General features: G+C 50.3%; 2 protein-coding genes and 1 pseudogene across 2 annotated transcripts; all 3 read right to left on the reverse strand.

Moving 5' to 3' along the window:
- Positions 1-851: 851 nt before the first annotated feature.
- LOC120846958 lies at positions 852-5,221 on the reverse strand. The gene is made up of 2 exons (XM_040218869.1): positions 5,054-5,221; positions 852-1,802 (listed from the first exon to the last, which is right to left on the reverse strand). The coding sequence occupies exons 1-2, from the start codon at positions 5,219-5,221 to the stop codon at positions 852-854; spliced, it is 1,119 nt and encodes a 372-aa protein (XP_040074803.1).
- A 7,044-nt stretch (positions 5,222-12,265) lies between these two features.
- Positions 12,266-13,398, reverse strand: LOC120846961. Its single transcript, XM_040218873.1, has 3 exons — positions 12,961-13,398; positions 12,550-12,822; positions 12,266-12,424 (listed from the first exon to the last, which is right to left on the reverse strand). The coding sequence occupies exons 1-3, from the start codon at positions 13,396-13,398 to the stop codon at positions 12,266-12,268; spliced, it is 870 nt and encodes a 289-aa protein (XP_040074807.1).
- Positions 13,399-13,527: 129 nt separating this feature from the next.
- LOC120846962 lies at positions 13,528-14,503 on the reverse strand (annotated as a pseudogene).
- Positions 14,504-17,197: the final 2,694 nt, after the last annotated feature.

Genomic DNA, 17,197 nt, shown 5'->3' on the forward strand with positions numbered 1-17,197 from the left:
CATACCAGATGTCGAGAGTCAGCCAACACAGGCAGGCCGCCTTGTTTTCGGAGAACTCTTCAAGTGGGCCTCCGAAGCCGCCTCGTCGTGTTGCTGCAGCAGTTCTCGGAGAGGCAGGGTTGCATACCAGATGTTGAGAGTCAGCCCACACAGGCAGGCCGCCTTGCTTTCAGAGAACTCTTCAAGTGGGCCTCCGAAGCCGCCTCGTCGTGTTGCTGCAGCCGTTCTCGGAGAGGCAGGGTTGCATACCAGATGTCGAGAGTCAGCCAACACAGGCAGGCCGCTTTGTTTTCGGAGAACTCTTCAAGTGGGCCTCCGAAGCCGCCTCGTCGTGTTGCTGCAGCAGTTCTCGGAGAGGCAGGGTTGCATACCAGATGTTGAGAGTCAGCCCACACAGGCAGGCCGCCTTGTTTTCAGTGAAGGCTTCACGTAGGCTTCCGAAGCCGCCTCGTCGTGTTGCTGCAGCCGTTCTCGGAGAGGCAGGGTTGCATACCAGATGTCGAGAGTCAGCCAACACAGGCAGGCCGCCTTGTTTTCGGAGAACTCTTCAAGTGGGCCTCCGAAGCCACCTCGTCGTGTTGCTGCAGCAGTTCTCGGAGAGGCAGGGTTGCATACCAGATGTCGAGTGTCAGCCCATACAGGCAGGCCGCCTTGTTTTCAGAGAACGCTTCAAGTGGGCTTCCGAAGCCGCCTCGTCGTGTTGCTGCAGCCGTTTTCGGAGAGGCAGGGTTGCATACCAGATCTCGGGAGTCAGCCCACACAGGCAGGCCGCCTTATACGCAGAGAAGGCTTCACGTGGGCCTCCAGCAGTTCCCGGAGAGCACAATGGAAGAAATACTTTGCCACACTGCTTACATATTAAGTGGCTCCACACCTGGAATGTGTGGCTGGCCTGATCCAGAGACAACTTCATCGCAGCTTTCATCTTCATAGGAGTCGTCGCTGACATCTCCGGCATTGATTTCGATGATGATTGGTGCAACCTCTCTGTCCGACAGGCTGTCATTCTCCCAGAACTGCTTTTCCATCTTCTTAACATGCTGTATAGCAGCGGTCCAGTTGTCTTTCGTGACATTCTTGATTGCCTGCTCTAGAAGCACCTTCACATCTTTTAGTTTGAAAGACGAGTTGCTTCGTGCAACCTCATTCTTCACTTGCCCCCAGATAAGCTCAATGGGATTCAGCTCACAATGATAAGGGGGCAGCCTAAGAACCGTGCACCCAACAGTTTCAGCACGTGTGTCCACTCGGTAGCTGAGGAACTTGTGTCGCACTTGGGAGACTAAAGAAATTAGTTCCACCTTGAGCATGTCTTTGTCCCAGTCAATTCCCTTTGAGCTTAGCCATTCTTGGATGACACTCTTGGTTGAAGATTTCGTGGGGACACACTCCACACGTCTTGAGTGGTAGGAAGCGTTATCCATTACAATAACGCTTCCTGGCTCTACCTTGGTCAGGAACAAGTCAAACCAATGTTCAAACCTGTTGCCATCCATCTCGTCGTGGTAATCGCCCGACTTCACTCCATGAAAAATGTCGAGGCAACCTTCCACAAAGCCTTGGTCACCCCCAACGTGAGTGACAATCAGTCTGCTGCCTTTGCCAGATGGATTTTTGAGACCGGTGCTGAGGCCGCGATTTCCTGCGTCTCTGGCAGAACGCACCGTCGTGTCGACCCAGATCTTGTTGACGGTGTGTCCGGCGTTGACCCACGTTTCGTCGAGATAATAGATCGCCTTACCCTCTGCTCGAAACTTCAGGATTGAGCGGAGGTACTTCGCACGCCACACAAGGATGTCGTCCTTCTCAATGAGAAGAGAGTTGCGACTCCTCTTCTGCAGCTCGAACCCAATGTCATGCAAAAGACGGTACACAGTCGATGGACTCGGTTCCACGGCGACCTCATCATCCTTCAGCGCTTCAATGAGGGCTTCGCGTATCTTCGTGACGGTCGGGGTTTCGTTCCTTCGAAAGAAGCCGTGCACGCAGGACCGCAACGCAGACAGCACAAAAGAGTCGTACTGGACCAGGCGACGACGGGTGCCAACCGACTTTGGGCGCTTACCAGTTGGAGTTCGAAGGAGCCCGGAATTCGTGATGGCTTCCTTCTTTATGGCAACAACTGTCCGTGCTCCGACGCCAGTATACTCAGACGTCAGCTGGTATAAGTCGTTCCTCAACCTGTCCGGGTATTGTTCTCGCAGCTTGGCGTACACGGAAAGAACCATCTGCTTGCAATCGCTCGAGAGCTTGCGTCCTTGCCGATGCTTCTTCCACAAATTTATAGGTGTCGTGGCGGCTGGCTTACGTCTCGACGGCGGTGGAGATGGAGCCATGGACACTACCTCAACGATATCCACAAAGGAAATACGCTGAATAATAAAACAGAACGATAAAGTTGTAAAAAATATCTGAACACGCAGAAGAAGAACGCAATCGGGCCGAGCGCGTCGAGCATTCGATTCCCCGACTACAACAACAACATGACGTCACCGAGTTAACCGGACGCGTTCGTAAATTCAACAGAAGTAAAGAAATAGACACTCAGGCTGCAAGTCTTGCGCCGTTTAAGTGGACAGTTTGACGGTACAATTGTTTTATTTGAGAGAAGATGTTAGCCAAGTCGGGAGTGCTGTATTTATTAAGAAAGCAATTCTGTTTGTGAACGACTCACTCTTCCGTGAACAAACGAACGCAGGCAGTAGGGCCTCAGTCACCACACAGCGACTGCGTGCGATTCGTATTTTAAAAAGAATCACACCAATAAATTTGGACATATGAAAAATTATAGCTCAAAACGTGCTACATAATAAGCCCTATTTAAGATGATTGGATTATCACGATTACGACGCTCGTATAGAACTTTTTCTTTGTAGACACCTTTTTGTTTATATTTGATTCAAAAATGGCGGAGGAGCGCTTCGTGGTGGTGCGACGGTGACTGGCCAATGCGCGGCCTGTAGAGGTGGAGCCTCCGGTGCACAAGTTGGGGTGAAAAAGAGTATAGAACATTCCACAACAGTGAGGGTCGTTAGATGCTGCTGCAGATACCTTAAAAGAAGCGCAGGCTGATAAAACTAAATATACTGTACCATCAGAACACAGTGTGACATATTTAATTGTATTTTTTTTATCTGACAAGCAGATAAACTTTATTTAAAAAAATGTTTTTCTTGTGTTTACTTTGTTGAATCTTCTATATCTTGTCTTAAAAAGGCGACAGGCGCTGTGTTCCAATAATAGAGATGGGCTTTATATATCAGTGCAGCATTATTTCATTTTCAAGTAATATGCCAACATATGCCGGACCCTGCTCCAAAAGGGCCACTGCCTGCTCCAAAACAGCATTTTGCCTGCTACAAGGCCTGCTCCAAAAGATCAAATGGCACTTCCATCACTGCACCTTGAACGCATGAATAATGCCCATATCCAGGGGCTGAATTTTGCAGGTTGCATTGGGAAGCAAGAAGAGTACTGTCACCGCACTCAAGGAAAGCTGCACATGGTGCGCCGCACAGTTATCCAGCACGAGCAGGACCTTCCTGTTTTTTCGTGCCATGTCGCGGTCAAACTCGACAAGCCACTCGGCGAATAAGTCGCGGCTCATCCAGGCTTTCGTATTGTTCCTGTAGCGTACGAGCACGTAGCTTCCAAAGCATCGCGGCTTACGTGACTTGCCAATAACAAAAGGTAGCCGCCGGTCACTGCCGTCCATATTGGCACAGAGAAGAACGGTTATCCGCAACTTGCTGTTCTTACCTCCCGTGCACTTGTCGCCTTTCAAGGCATGCGTTTTAGATGGCAACATCTGATAAAACAACGCAGTCTCGTCGGCATTGTAAACGTCCCGTGGAGCATAGCTCGCAATTGTTGGGAGGTTGTCGAAAAGCCATGCATCGACGTCCTCGTTGTTTACAGACGCGGCCTCGCCGACGACCGCCTTGAAAACAATTCCGTGGCGAGCCTTAAACCGGTGGAGCCATCCATTGCCTGGGCTGAAATCGGGAAAGTCCAAAAGGAAGGCGAAGTCGTTAGCCTTGGAGAGCATCAGCGGTCCACTGATCGGAACGTTGCGAGACCGGGCGTCAGCGAACCACTTCAGCAGTGCGTCCTCAACGTCCGCGTAGGTCGCCTTCCGAAGGCGCTTTCTTGTCGGGTTGGCATTCACGGTAGCACCAAGAATCTTTTCCTTGTCCTTAGCAATGGTCGAAATGGTCGATTTCGACAGTCCGTACTTCTTGACCAAATCGCCGTTTTTTGCACCTTGAGCAAGTTCATTAACAATGGCCATCTTCGTTGCAATGTCGACTGCTTTCCTTTTAGCACCTGAAGAGGTCGGCATACAGTCCGCCATCGCACCAGGCGCAAGTCAAGCCCTTGGACTCGCGCGTTGAGGCAACCTTCAAATCCCCGATCTGGGAAGAGCACGAATGCGGCAACGATGTCAACGCAGTGCCATCGCTTAGAAAGAATCGACAGCTCAATATCCGCGGTCCGGGGTGGCAACGGAGCAGCAACGAATGGAGAACCGGTTTGGGCCGGTAAAGCGGGTAGAGCAGGCGCCGAACTTTCCGGATTGGTCGACGCAGATCACGTGGATGCATCCCGACGACGCGGGCGGCGCCACTTTCTCTTTCGTTACCGCGCGCGCGCGCTTTTTCGTTTTCATTTTTCAACGCGCTTTTTCTTTTTTTCTTTATTTTCTCCGCAAAGGAGCGTCCGGGACACGCTCCGTGGGCGAAGTTCGTCTGCCGCGGGTTCGCAGTCGAGCGAAACCGCGTTAAGCACCGCCGGCTCGGTCAACTACGGGGGCCCGACAGCTTCGCGTTCGCTCTAACCGAGTGGTGAGGCCGCAACAGTTCGTTCTATGTGAGACACTGTGCCATTGCCCCAATGTATATTTTGACGGTAGCACCACCCTTGTTCGTACTAAGCGAGCGTTCGTTATATCTGCGGCCGTTATAAGTGGGCTCGACTGTATGCGGGTTTTTACGGTATGTCGGGGGTTGTTTCCTCTGGCCCGGCAGGGGCTCCCTCCCAAAAAAGCTGTTACCTGCTTGGCCAGCTGCTCGCCAACGGCCTGGGCTGCTTCTGGCGTGTCTTGGATGCCGTCCCTTGCCCTGGCTGGCAGGTCTCGCAGCGTCCAGTATGTGTTGACAAACTCCGCTCTCTGGCCCAGGTTTCTGCATTCCTGGATAAGGGCTTTGCTTACGGCAGCCATGTTGGCTCCCACCTCCACACCTCTTGCTTCGAGAAGGGGACCGAGCAGATGCAGAGGCGGCTTGTGGGGGACTGCTGGTGCCACCTTTCCACTCGTTTCATCATGCTCCTTGCAGCTTCACTTGGGTCCTCTCCATTCAGAACACTGTTGAGGCCACCCTGGATGTCCCTCAAGATGTGCTCCGGTGTTTGGGAGCGTCGGTTCTCTGCAGCCTCCATTATGTCCCGTATTTTTGCTCCTGGCAAGGTGGTTCCTTGTGCCCCGCGGTCCCGGTTGAGCCTGTCCAGGAGAAGTACTTTTAGCCCCCTCATATTTGAGTTGCCTACCAGGATCACACTCTCTTGTGTCTTCATCTGTTCGTCGGTTCCCTTCGCTACCTCTTTCTGTTGCGGGTTTCAGCTGCTGCTCTTCTGGGGAAGATTTCTTTGCCTTCGTCCTGCTGTGTTTGGCCCCGACCCTCGCTGCACTGGTGGCGTTGTTGCTGCATTCCTTTGTTTTGGATCTTTGGCTCCGGGTACCTCTTCCTGGTCGTCTTTGTTTAAGCTACACGTCTGTTTCGGATGCGCTTCAGTATCTCGATTCACCTCCATATCTGCAAGGCACTTCTCTGCTTCTTTCCTCTTGTCTCTTTCTTTCATTGTTTCTGTCTCTGCTTTCCTTCTTGCTGTTTTTTCTTCTTCCAGAGCTTCTCTCAACTCCGCCTCCATCTGTTTTCTCGCGTAGATTTCCTCTTGAAGCACTGCACGGTGTTATGTCTCTATATTCCCTGTCTCTTCGCGTTCGTGTTTCACTGCCTGCGTTAGCACCTCTTGGGTAGCCTCAATCTGCGCGCACAGCGTGAAGACATATTGTGCTGCTTTAGCTTCTTTCAGCGATTTAAAGGGCGTTTCCTCCAAAAACACCCGCCTTCCACGGTCGCTGCATTTTGCCAACCCCTCCGTCGTCTCTGGCCTTGGTCGTTCCCGCCATGATCGAAGCCGGGTCTCTTCTTCGAGGTAGAGGGTTTTCATAAAGCGTCCCGTCGACGCCTGGACTCAATTTCGCATCACCCCCGCAACGCTGATCTTCAATTTCCTCGGCTGGCTGCAGCTCCACACAATGCATGTTTCTTGTCCACTGTTTTGGTTTCGCTTTACAGCTTAGGATATGCCTGATTGCACTGATTCTACACTTGACTCCATAATCGCCAGTTCCTTGGGCTCGAGAACTGCCTTAGTTACTGTTTTTAAATTAAATTAATCTTTTAGAAACACGCAATGTATTACCAAAATGTCAAAAATCACGCAGTGGTTCGCCGCAGACAATGTCAGAGGGCGCGTCCATCAAAGGATGCGCTACCTAGCGGCGCCACCGCTAGGTAGCACGAGTCGCCGCCTGATTCGAAGGCTCCAGACGTATCCATCCGTCCATCTATCTGGCGTCATGCGTATAGCGATTTCCGGTCGAGTTGCACTAGCTTGTCCATATAGCTTTACTGAAAAAGAAAAAGTCTAAGAAAAAAAAAAGAAAAAGCCAGCCAACTATATAAACATTGCTAACCTACCTGACGAAATACTAGGAGACTGGCCGACCAGGCACTTTTGGTCTGTATTAGCTGATCATTTGATTTGCTCTTTGGTACACGGTGTAGTAGTGGTGGTAGATTTAAAGGGACCATGAACTTATATTTCAACAGAGTCCAAAACGCTTGGGTTTCTTCCGTCTCGCAACTTCTTGCACAGCACCAAAGGCAGCGGGCACAATCTTTACGCTCGTTGAAAGTGTCGAAAGGCTTTCACGTGTGATGCACCGGAAAACGTGGTGACGTGGTGCGGCCGGGGCTGGAAATGCAGCTTTAACTTTGATCTTTGTCACGGCGTGGCGCCACCTTCGCGTAGGGCTTAGTGCGCATTCATGTAAATGTTGCCGTGTCTGCTTCATTCAAAAGATGATTGGAGTCGCGCTTAAGTCACATTCATGTAAACGCGGCTAGGGACGGCGTTTACATGAATGCCGTGAGAACTTCATACTTTTCGTGTTCCCCGCCACCGTCTCGGCCGACACCCGACTTTGCCGAAGCTTCCCACTGAGACGCTGGAGACAACCCGGCACCTCCCAAGAGTTGCTCCCGGTCCTCCCCCGTCAAAAGACAGCCTACCCCAAGGTCGAGCTCGTCTGTCAACATGCACATGTTGACAGACATGTTGACTTGTGTGCCGTCCACGATCGATTCGTCGTGGCACAGCGGCAGCGGCAAGCGAGCAAGCTTGGCGGTTTCTGCCTGTCCGAAAGCCGAAATCAACTTCATCGATCCCGACGGATTCCCCTCGCTCGTCGGCAACATGCTTTCTCGCACGACGGTTATCTCGCACCCCGTGTTGAGGATAGCACTCGTCGGGACGCCAGTGCGGTCTATCTCGACCCGCTGCAGGCTGGAAGTACGGGGGCCCCCTGCGGTGACCCAGGTTCCATCTTTGCCACCAATGACCCCGAGTCATCGGGTGGCATCGCTTCGTTTCCCGCTTCTACAGAGTGGATGCGCGGTCCCTTTGACATAGCTGTAGGTTGGGCTCCTGGCTTTGGTTTCCTAGTCGGGCAGTTCCTTGCCAAGTGTCTTTTTGGCACTCGTAGCAGCTGGATGATCTTCACAACCTTGGCGAGGCAACCCTTCCCCTCAGCCTCCTCGAACGTCTGAAGAATTTTGCCTATCTCGTGTGGCCTTCATCCATCCCTCGCCCTTGCGCAAAATCACATATTTCAAGCCGTCCTTGCTCAGTCTGTTTGTCACCCGATCCGCGACCATCCGTTGAACTAGGTCCTGCTTAGTGCCAGCCGCTTTCGCCTCGAGGTAATAAGTAAAATAACCCCTCATCCTCGATGCGAATTGGGTCCACCCTTCGTCTTTTCTTTTAGACACGGTTTGGAGGCGCCAGAGGTATTCTTCTGGTGTCAGTCTAAGTTCCTCTAGGATGGCTGCTTTCACCTTTTCGTAGTCTGCGCCCTCCTCCACGCTCAGGCTCACGTAAAGATACCTCACCCTGTCTGACAGCGCAGGGATAATCAAATGCACCCGATTGTTTTGGGGCACTCCAAACGTCGAGATTATTTTTTCGGCTTCCTCGAACCAAACTGGCACGTCCACGTCGCGAGGCAGGTTACGACCTTTGAACCGAGCTCATGCGACAGCCGTGACTCGCGCCCGACCCCGTGCTTGACTCCGGTCGAGTCGTCTTACCTTCCACCTTGAGCCGCCGCTTGGCTACGGCTTCGGACTCGCTAAGTTTCCCTCATTCGGTAGTTCACCCTCGGGCTGATTATTGTCCCTCGTCCCTGATTCATCTGCCGACCTCCTAGCGATGCATTAAGAAATCCGACTTACCCAGTCCGGGCTGTTCTGTTTCCGTTCTGCTGCAACGTCGGCAGGCGTTTACTTGCTTGCACCCTTTGACGGTTCAGTTGCTCCGAGGTCTGCCACCATTTGCAGGAGCTTGTTCCAGCAGGGTCCCGGTCCGGAGACATGTTGTGCCCCATCCTTGAAGGTTCAGGTGCACAATCCCTTCGTTGTTCTCAGCTTGCCGACACGTACATCGATACTTTTCTGCCAGCTCTGTCGACTGCGCCAGTAAACTTTCGTCGTCGTTCTTCTTGGCTGGCGGCTTGGTGCGTTGGCACACAATGGAGGCTTTTGAGGGTTCCTATGTTCGAGACATTTATTTCCTTTACAAACTTTGTACTTCTATGTACAAGAAAGGGAAGAAATTTGCGTCTCCGTCGAACTTCCTTACGGTCGTTCCAAAGCAAGCAAAAATCGCCCCTTCCCGCCCTGTCACGAGCTTTTGAAACGTTGGTCTTTCTCGCCCTCGGGAAGGGATCGGCTAAAGGGTTTGAATCGTTTTGGAGTCACATGCTGCCCCGTGTCTAATGGCCGACACGGCGCATACAGGCACATTCGTCAAGTTCCCAACGGTCTTGAAGTGACAGCCGGGTAGCTTTGACAGTGGTCGCTGTCTTTGCAGCTTCACAACGAACCCCTCGATCGAAACTTGATCGGCCACGGAATATGCGCCGAGTTGCAGCCGCCCCCATGTACAAAGAGAGAGAAAACACTCCTTGCGCACGGCGACCACCCCAGGGGGCGTCCAATATGCCTTGCCCCAAGGTGCGCTCGTGGCGGATGCGCGACCGCTAACAAAAGGGACAAAATGAAACACCCCGCGGCGGCACCCAACCTTACGGGGGAGGGGGCAACAATTTACTTGAAAGTGACACTTCTGTCAAATCCACTCTAATATCTTCTTCCCGCCTCAGTACACTCAAGAACACCAAAAAAAGTTTGGTAACCAACCAAATATACTTAAAAAAAAAAAGCTTACAAAGTTTTTTGTTGATCTTGAAGTTACTGACTCTCAAGTTCCGCAAGACGATGTCAAGTCGGACGGTACCTTGGCTTGGTTTCTGTGCAGGGGCGATGATATCTCGCAAGTAGACGCATGCACTCGGTTGCTTCCACTTGGACCTTCGTCCCTCTCTTAGTTCCGGGGCTTATATTGCCCGCTTCTCGTTAAAGACCAGCTTGTCCCACTTGATGCGTCTGAGCACCCTGGGTGTGGCGTCCGACAGGGGTAGGTCCTCCTTGGGCGAGCCCCTGGTGTCCAGCCTGAGCATCAGCTCTTCCACTTCAGCATCACGGATCTCCGTGTTCCCAGCATCAATGCGCAAGTGGTGCAAGACGCGGCAAGCAGCGATAAACCTGGACATTCGGCGCACTGTCAGTAACTCTAGGGTTATCAGTTGCCCAAAGCATTGTTTGAGTAGCCCGAAGGCATTCTGAATGAGCACCCTTGTGGAGCCCAACACAGTGTCAAAGCTCTTCTGCTGGCAAGTCAATGTCCCATAATCCCAAGAAGGAGTGACTAAAGTCTTCCTCAACTGGCATGCTGCATTGCCAGGAAGTTGGTACTTGCCCATGCTGCGTAGGAATAGGATGCTCAGTGACCCAAGTGGTAACTTATAAATCCTCGAGTCGCGGATCTTGCTTGTTGGACCCGTAAAATGATCCACAAAGTGGCGTCTGTATTCACAGGTGCCCTGCAATGTCAGTTAAGTCTTATCATGTCGATGGACATACGTTGACTTCGCCTTGTTGGTGGGAAACCGCTGTCAATCCCTTGATCCAGGAAGGCCTGGAACCTAGTAAAAAAATTGCTCAATGTGAGCTCAAACTAAGGGCTGTGTATTTATGCCTATCAAATCTAAAAAAAACCAACACTATATGTAATCTGCTCTCGAAGGGAAATAAATTGATACCAAATGAAAGCTGGCCTTTTTAGTTCAATTTTAAGACAGACCGCTGCACCAATTATACAAAACTTTCTGTCCAGGGTCTTTTGACAATGTCATTTTTGGTAATAAATGTAAGGTGTGCAGTCACCTACATTGTTGGTTCAGTTTCTTGAAACTTCAAGAAACTGACTACAATGTACCGCGATGCAAACAATTTTCTTCCACCAGAGATGTACAGTGCTGTACGTCTTTTTTTTTTAAAAATGCTACCAACTGCCACAGTTCTTTTTCTTGGATCTGGAAACTTATATCTGGAAACAGATTTATTATCGAACTACAGACCTTTCTTCTTAAATCACATCCCACTTATGCAAGTTATTAGAACATATCATCTACAAACATGTCACGGAGCTCTTTGCATGCCGCAAAATGCCGAACAGGTTTGTATGTACCGTCTCACTGCCGCCAAGGGGCAGCAAATTTATTGGTTGCTAAAGTACAAACTTAGTGAATACTGCTTGCAGTGCTAATATTATTGTATTGAAGAGCATGCAAGTTTGCAAATCAGTCTAGTCCTTTGCAGGGTCATTTACTGTCTTTAGCTTTAGTTGCTCTTCAACCTCAAACCTGGATCTCGTGAGTTAGATTTTTTGATAAGCGATGAGACCCCAAGTCTAAAATAAATGTAGCATTTTTTATTTTATAATCTATCTTCACAAGCTTCTGTGCAGGATATGATTAGCAGTTGTCTCCAGCAGAGTGTATGTTCCAAAGTCCGCAGAATGGCGTATCAGTCCTTCCGTCTCCTGCAAGGCCTCTCTTCCTCGAAGTTCAGCCAGGGCAGTTGCCTGCTCATGAAACCAGACCTATAAAAAATGAGGATGTGCAAGTCCAGTCCTGTTTACTGTTTCAAACGTTCCAGGTTCCTTAAACCTGTTACTGCAGGCAGCATCACTGAATTTTGAAATACTGTGACTTCATCACTGACTCCATTCCAAGGAAGGAAAATAGTCGTTATACCTTCGCGGGGCTACTTCCTGAAAACAGGATAGCAGAACAGACAGTGAGGTTCCCCATTGGCTTTTTGTGGAGGACCGGCTGACTGCACCAAGTGCTGACGTGGGAGTTGGGACACGTGATGTCCGCTCAAATTATTGTCCCCACGAAGGTCAGTTTAGCCGTGCACTGCGATATGCCGCAGATGGAGCACCTGTCTAAAGTTCTCTCGGGTTCAACTCAGAAATCGGGAACTTTGTTTTGTAGAACCTTTTGGCCTTTGACTGCTCGGTGGATGCATCAGTTCTAGAGAAATAAAGCACACAAAATATTATTAATTCTATCAAGTTGCTAAGAAAGCGGGTGCAAAATGTTACAAGTAGCTTACAATAAAAGCAAGTAGAAATAATGTGTGTTAAAATGATTTAAAGGGAAGATGGGGCACTTCTAGATTTGAGAAAAAACGCTTGAATTGCGTTCATTTGGCCTTTAGAATAACAGATATCAAAATTATATTTCAATGCGACGCGCCGGAGAGCCACAACAGCAATTTCAAAATAGGGCTGAAGCCCCGCCCCCCTAGCCTTGGGCAGCCAAAAGAGCCGTCGATGACGTCACGGACAGCGACTGTCTTTCGCGTTTTTCTCGCTTTTAACAATACTTACGCAGCAAATGGTTTGGGTATTCGGGTTCACGGGGTAAAAATACACTAGAATTCACTTCTAACTCATTTTTTCCAAGAAGCTCCGTAGCTTCCCTTTAAGGTGCCAAAATATTGTTATTAACTTAATTCGTGCTGAACTTCGTGCTGAACTGAACGTGGTGGTAAGTTGTCTTCTCCTCCTCATCGAGCTGGTAGTTTGTCCACAGTTCCTTCAAAATGGCCAGGGGTCCCCTCACATGCCACCCACACAACAGCTCAAAGGGCGAGAAGCCCAAACTTGCCTGTGGGACGTACGCAAAGAGCAAAAAGATTTTGTTGTGTTCGTCCGTTTTTTTATCGTTCCCCATCTCAGGGTTTACAAGATGTCGATTGATTACCGGCTCGCCTGCACTCTCTCACTGCTTACAACAGCACCAGGTCCCAGTCTCGGTTTTTCGGCCCACATTCTCTTTAACATCAGTTTCAGGGTGCCATTGAATCTCTCGACCATCCCATTTGCCGTAGGGTGGTACGGCATTGTATGCAGCTGGCGTATGAAGAGAAGTTGGGCAACCTCCTTCATCAAGTCAGAAGTAAAATCGGTGCCCCGGTTGCTTAGGACTTTGTTAGGGAGGCCAAATCGAGAGAATATTTTCACTAGCGCTTCAGCGACCCTCTCCACACTTGGCAGCGCCACGGCCTCCGGGTATCGGGTTGCGTAATCCATTAGGGTCAGGATACACTGATTTCCGTGCTTGGATTGGGCCCACAATGTCTATGGCCACTCTTTTAAATGGGTTTCAATGAGCGGTGCCTCCCCTAGCGGCACACGATTTACCCTGCCCTTTGGGATTATTGTCTGGCAGATGTCGCAGGAGGTGACAAATCTCTTCACGTCTGCGGTGATGCCTGGCCAGAAAAATTCGTCCGAAATTCGGTCCTTCGCCTTTTGCTCGCCGAAATGACCAGCCATTATTCCGTCATGTGCAAGTTTCGATACCGCCTCTCGATGGCACCTTGGGACGACCAGCCGACGCACCATGCGTCCGGTTTTCTCGGTGTAGCTTCGGTAGAGTAGCCCACCCTCCCACTGGAAATCAATCTTTCCTTCGGAGTCCCTGCACATCAATTTCTTGCCAATCTGAGAGAAGCGTGGCTTGAGCGACTCGTTCTCTTCCTGCTCATCCGCGTAATTCCTGTTCAGCGGCTGTACTGCGACGTCGGGGGCTTTGAGAGTTTGGAACTTTTGGGGTTGGTTCCTCGCCTGTGAGTGCATTACAACTGCTGCTACAGCTTCCTCCTTAGCGGGCTTGTTGCCGATGGGTTGTTCAACTGCCTCCTTGGGGTCATCTGGTGCCCTGGCGCTTTTTATATTTCCAAGGATTAGGTCATAGAGTGGCTCCGCCTAGCAGAGTGCCGTGATGAGCCCCGAATAGTACGGGGTGTTGAACTCAACCCGTGCTTCAGGCAGCATCTTGGCTGTTCCATCGACTACATAAATGGGTTGGTTCTCTGGCGATATGCTATCGTTGCTAGAGTGAAGCACCAATTCCGTGTCCACCTGAAAAAAGGCCGACACGTCTTGAAATTTATTGTCGCTGCCTGGAGAGTCGTTAGTTTTTTGCTTACTACCAGGATTCCAAAGCCAGTGCTTGGTTGTGCCTTGCCACAATTGGGATTTGTCACTAAGCCCTGGTGACTGTATTCGCGTTCGATTGGTCTGTCGTAGTCGCTGTCGAAGTCTGCGAGTTGTTTTTTTGCAGCGTTATCGTAGACGTTGGCACGTCTTTGTCGGTCACCGTAGAGTCTAGGGTTGGAAGCGCTTTTCCCATGATATTGGCAGATGCGGCAATGTACGTCTTTGAATCTCTGCAGATGGGGGCGCACGTGCGCAACCAACCGTTTTGAAAGGTATAATCGTAATTATTTATTGGGGTGCCAACGTGACTTTTGAAGGGAAACGTGTTAATAAACTTGTTGCTATGGGGCGTAAAGTCGGAACAATGAATAAAGTCGTAACAATTGTTGTGTCGAGGTACGCCCATGCATGTGGGAATCCTGTCGGATTTTGTTAATGTGCCCTGGTTGTCCATACTAACACCCCAATATTTTTCGATTAAGAGCCAATGGTTGTTAGTGTGAAATTTGCTGGGTGCCATTGTTAGCATTTGATTCTCTGTTGTACCTGGCTTAGCCATACCCGTATCGAGATACAAGTTTAAGCCAACCGAACTAACGCCATGAACCAACATGTCAGAGCTGACGGGTTGTACCACGCTAGTTCCAGTTTTCCAAGGTGTCCGAATTCCATGAGGCGTGATTTTTGCGCGGCAAGATATGGCTTTGGTATTTGTTGGCAAGGATTTAAAAGTACTTGGCATATTATTAGATAAATATGGAAATTCGGCCAGCAGGCGCGACATTGATGTGAAGTAGCCATAGTATATTTTTTCGCGCGAGTATGATATTTGTGTTAACACGGTGGCGTACCCCCAGGTGGTAAGTAATTTACTGTCACTGTATACGGAAACCACTCCTTGGTCCCGGGGGACGCGCAAAATTTGCTGTACGACGACTCCTTCATTCTGAGTATTACTTCCAATTCCTGCTCCTCCTGGGCTGGGGACGTTGGGTGAGGTCTTGCGAGGTCTTTTGGTCCTTTGGGCATGGGTCTGCTGAGGAGGAGGAGGAGTCTGCGGCGGCTGTCCCGGAATAGAGGGCTCAGTCGATAAAGTTGCGACTAAATTTCCATAGGGCCGCTTGAATTCGGGTGGTGATGACCCGCTATCGTGACTATGTTTCCGTCCGGACTTGTCTCCCCCTCCATAGAGTGTACGGCCAAGAGCCTTTTCTTCCACGAAATTTTTGAAACCGAGTCCCGCCGTGCCAACGAGAGAGTGCTACGAACGCCGGTCAGCCCAGTCACTCACAAAGTCGCTGATGGCCTCGTGATCGGCGTCAAAGATGTCTTGTCGGTAGTTGCATTCGAGTAGTGGTGATCGTGACGCCAGGCTATCTAGTCGTCTTTGTCCACTGGTTCACCGTTGTCCAGTGGGTACCCGGGGCCCAAGTACCGATGACCTGGGAAAAGAGGCATACCTAAGTAAAATCATCACAGTCTTTTTGAATGGCGACTACAACAACGGCTGTTAAAGCCACCCCCCAAAATAACACCCGCTATTTAAACGAGTAACCTAGCCTAACCTAACCGCAGGGCACTCCTCGGCCTCAACCAGGGCGCAGCCCTTGGTCTCGGTAGCCTGCAGGTCGACATACGTGGCGAGGGGCTCTCGCCAGTAGGTGGTGGGATACAAGCTTGTCGACCACGGTCCAATGGTCCGGCGCCCCACTCCTCCTCCCTGGGCATCAAACCACTCGACCCTTGCAGTAATGAGGGAACGCTCCCCGGCATTGTCGCTTTAAAATAAACTCCAGTGATAAGGTTTGCCTTTTATAGTCTCCATCCTCGTGGGCTGGTGCGCCGCAAGCGTGACTGGATGAGGAAGGCGGGAGAACTGGACGGCTGAATCACAAAGCTGACAATTGACACCTCACGTGATCTTCTCACTGTTGTTCTACTGGATCTTGGCACTCTCAAAGACTCCTTGGCGTCTCTGATCTCCTCAGCGTTGCTCTTATGAGTGCTCCACCGAGATGGCGTAGCACAGCAGAGTGTCAACGCCCACTGGGGCCATCATCTTGGAGATCGGGGCGACTTGCAGTCAGGGGCCCCTCATGTGGCCGCCCGCGGACATTCGAAGATATCCGCTGCTCCCCCAGTCAGGTCTGCCAACGCGTTTGACGGGCTGCATAACTGCTTTACTTGTCCTGCTTCGCTACAAGCAGTCTCCTGCTGTGCAGTCAGGGCTGCTCTCTGTACGTCGAGGATGTCCCTTATAGTAGGCTTCCCTCGCCTTGGGGGGCAGCTCTGCGGCTGTGTCCTGGGGCTGATCCGGGGCAGCTGTAAACGGCATGGAGAAGGCCGTCAAGCATTGCAGTTTTCATCCACGCTTTTTTTAAAGTTTGCAACATGTGCCTACCAACTGAAAATTATGATCAGAATTGCACCATGTGCATTTTATGCCTGTTCTGCCGTGTTTATGCAAATGGGTCTCTGTACGTCAAACCATTCGCGCAAAGTTTTGCGGCGTATCGCGGTTTTCGATGGCTGATTTTGGAGCACTTGCCAGAATCGAACATTCAGAACAAAAAATACAGTGATCCGTTTAAAATACAAGCGTGCAATAGACCGATCTCACCAAGCTTTTGGCACTTGCGCGAGGCAGCCATAACTTTAGTTCACAGGAGGCATTCGGCAGTGCACAAGACTGTTCGTGCCATGCACGCGCAGAGTTCCAGCGAGGTTGCCGCACGCGCAGAAAGACTAAAGTTCCCTCGATGCATTGCGGCAGCGGTGGCGTAGTCAAACTGGCTGGTGAGATCGGTCTATTGTCATTAGCAGATAGAGTTGATCATGGTTAACTTATTTCTGAACGTGAAAGGTATATTTCAAGTTTTGATTCAGTACCCCTTTAACTTCACACTTTGAACTGCTTTGCGGGTCAGCTCCCAGTGTGAACGGGCCATAAGCAACGCACAATATCAGTGTGGAAACAAACAGTCAACCCTGTATAAATTGGGCATGAACTGAACGTTACCTTCATGCACGTCACAAACCGCTCTAACGTGTGGCAGCATCACTTCTGTCAACCCGATTCAGCTGGCAGATTAATTTTCATTGCTGTTCATAAATTTCATATCTTTAGAGCATTTGAATAACTGCCGTGCCCCAAACAAGTCTAATATTAATTGCTCAACTTGCAAAATTTAAAACGAAAAATAGATAATTGCATTTGAGAACAGTAGTGTATCGAAGCTGTGATCATGGACCACTGGTGACCACCTGCATGACCATGATAATGGAGCTGTCACTCAAGTGGCATGCCATTTCATTGGAGTGAGATGTAAAAGCCATTGGTAGCTTTCCTCGATGCATGCAAGAATTACCGAACTCGTATGTTTCCTGTGAACGCGGGAGTAAGTCTCTGCTCACCACAATCAACAGCCGGCGGTCC

The sequence above is a fragment of the Ixodes scapularis genome, unplaced genomic scaffold (genome assembly GCF_016920785.2).
Source record: "Ixodes scapularis isolate PalLabHiFi unplaced genomic scaffold, ASM1692078v2 PGA_scaffold13__105_contigs__length_92229423, whole genome shotgun sequence".
Taxonomy (NCBI): Eukaryota; Metazoa; Arthropoda; class Arachnida; order Ixodida; family Ixodidae; genus Ixodes; species Ixodes scapularis.

What these genes read in the sequence shown, in the direction of transcription:
- LOC120846958 (XM_040218869.1), bottom strand. Translation starts at nt 5,221, where the DNA reads ATGGCTGCCGTAAGCAAAGCCCTTATCCAGGAATGCAGAAACCTGGGC. An exon ending in GCGAGCAGCTGGCCAAGCAG is followed by an intron (nt 1,803 to 5,053) that starts GTAACAGCTTTT and finishes CTCATTGAGAAG; the next exon opens with GACGACATCCTTGTGTGGCG.
- LOC120846961 (XM_040218873.1), bottom strand. Translation starts at nt 13,398, where the DNA reads ATGCACTCACAGGCGAGGAACCAACCCCAAAAGTTCCAAACTCTCAAA. An exon ending in CAATAATCCCAAAGGGCAGG is followed by an intron (nt 12,823 to 12,960) that starts GTAAATCGTGTG and finishes CGATACCCGGAG; the next exon opens with GCCGTGGCGCTGCCAAGTGT. An exon ending in GACTGGGACCTGGTGCTGTT is followed by an intron (nt 12,425 to 12,549) that starts GTAAGCAGTGAG and finishes TACGTCCCACAG; the next exon opens with GCAAGTTTGGGCTTCTCGCC.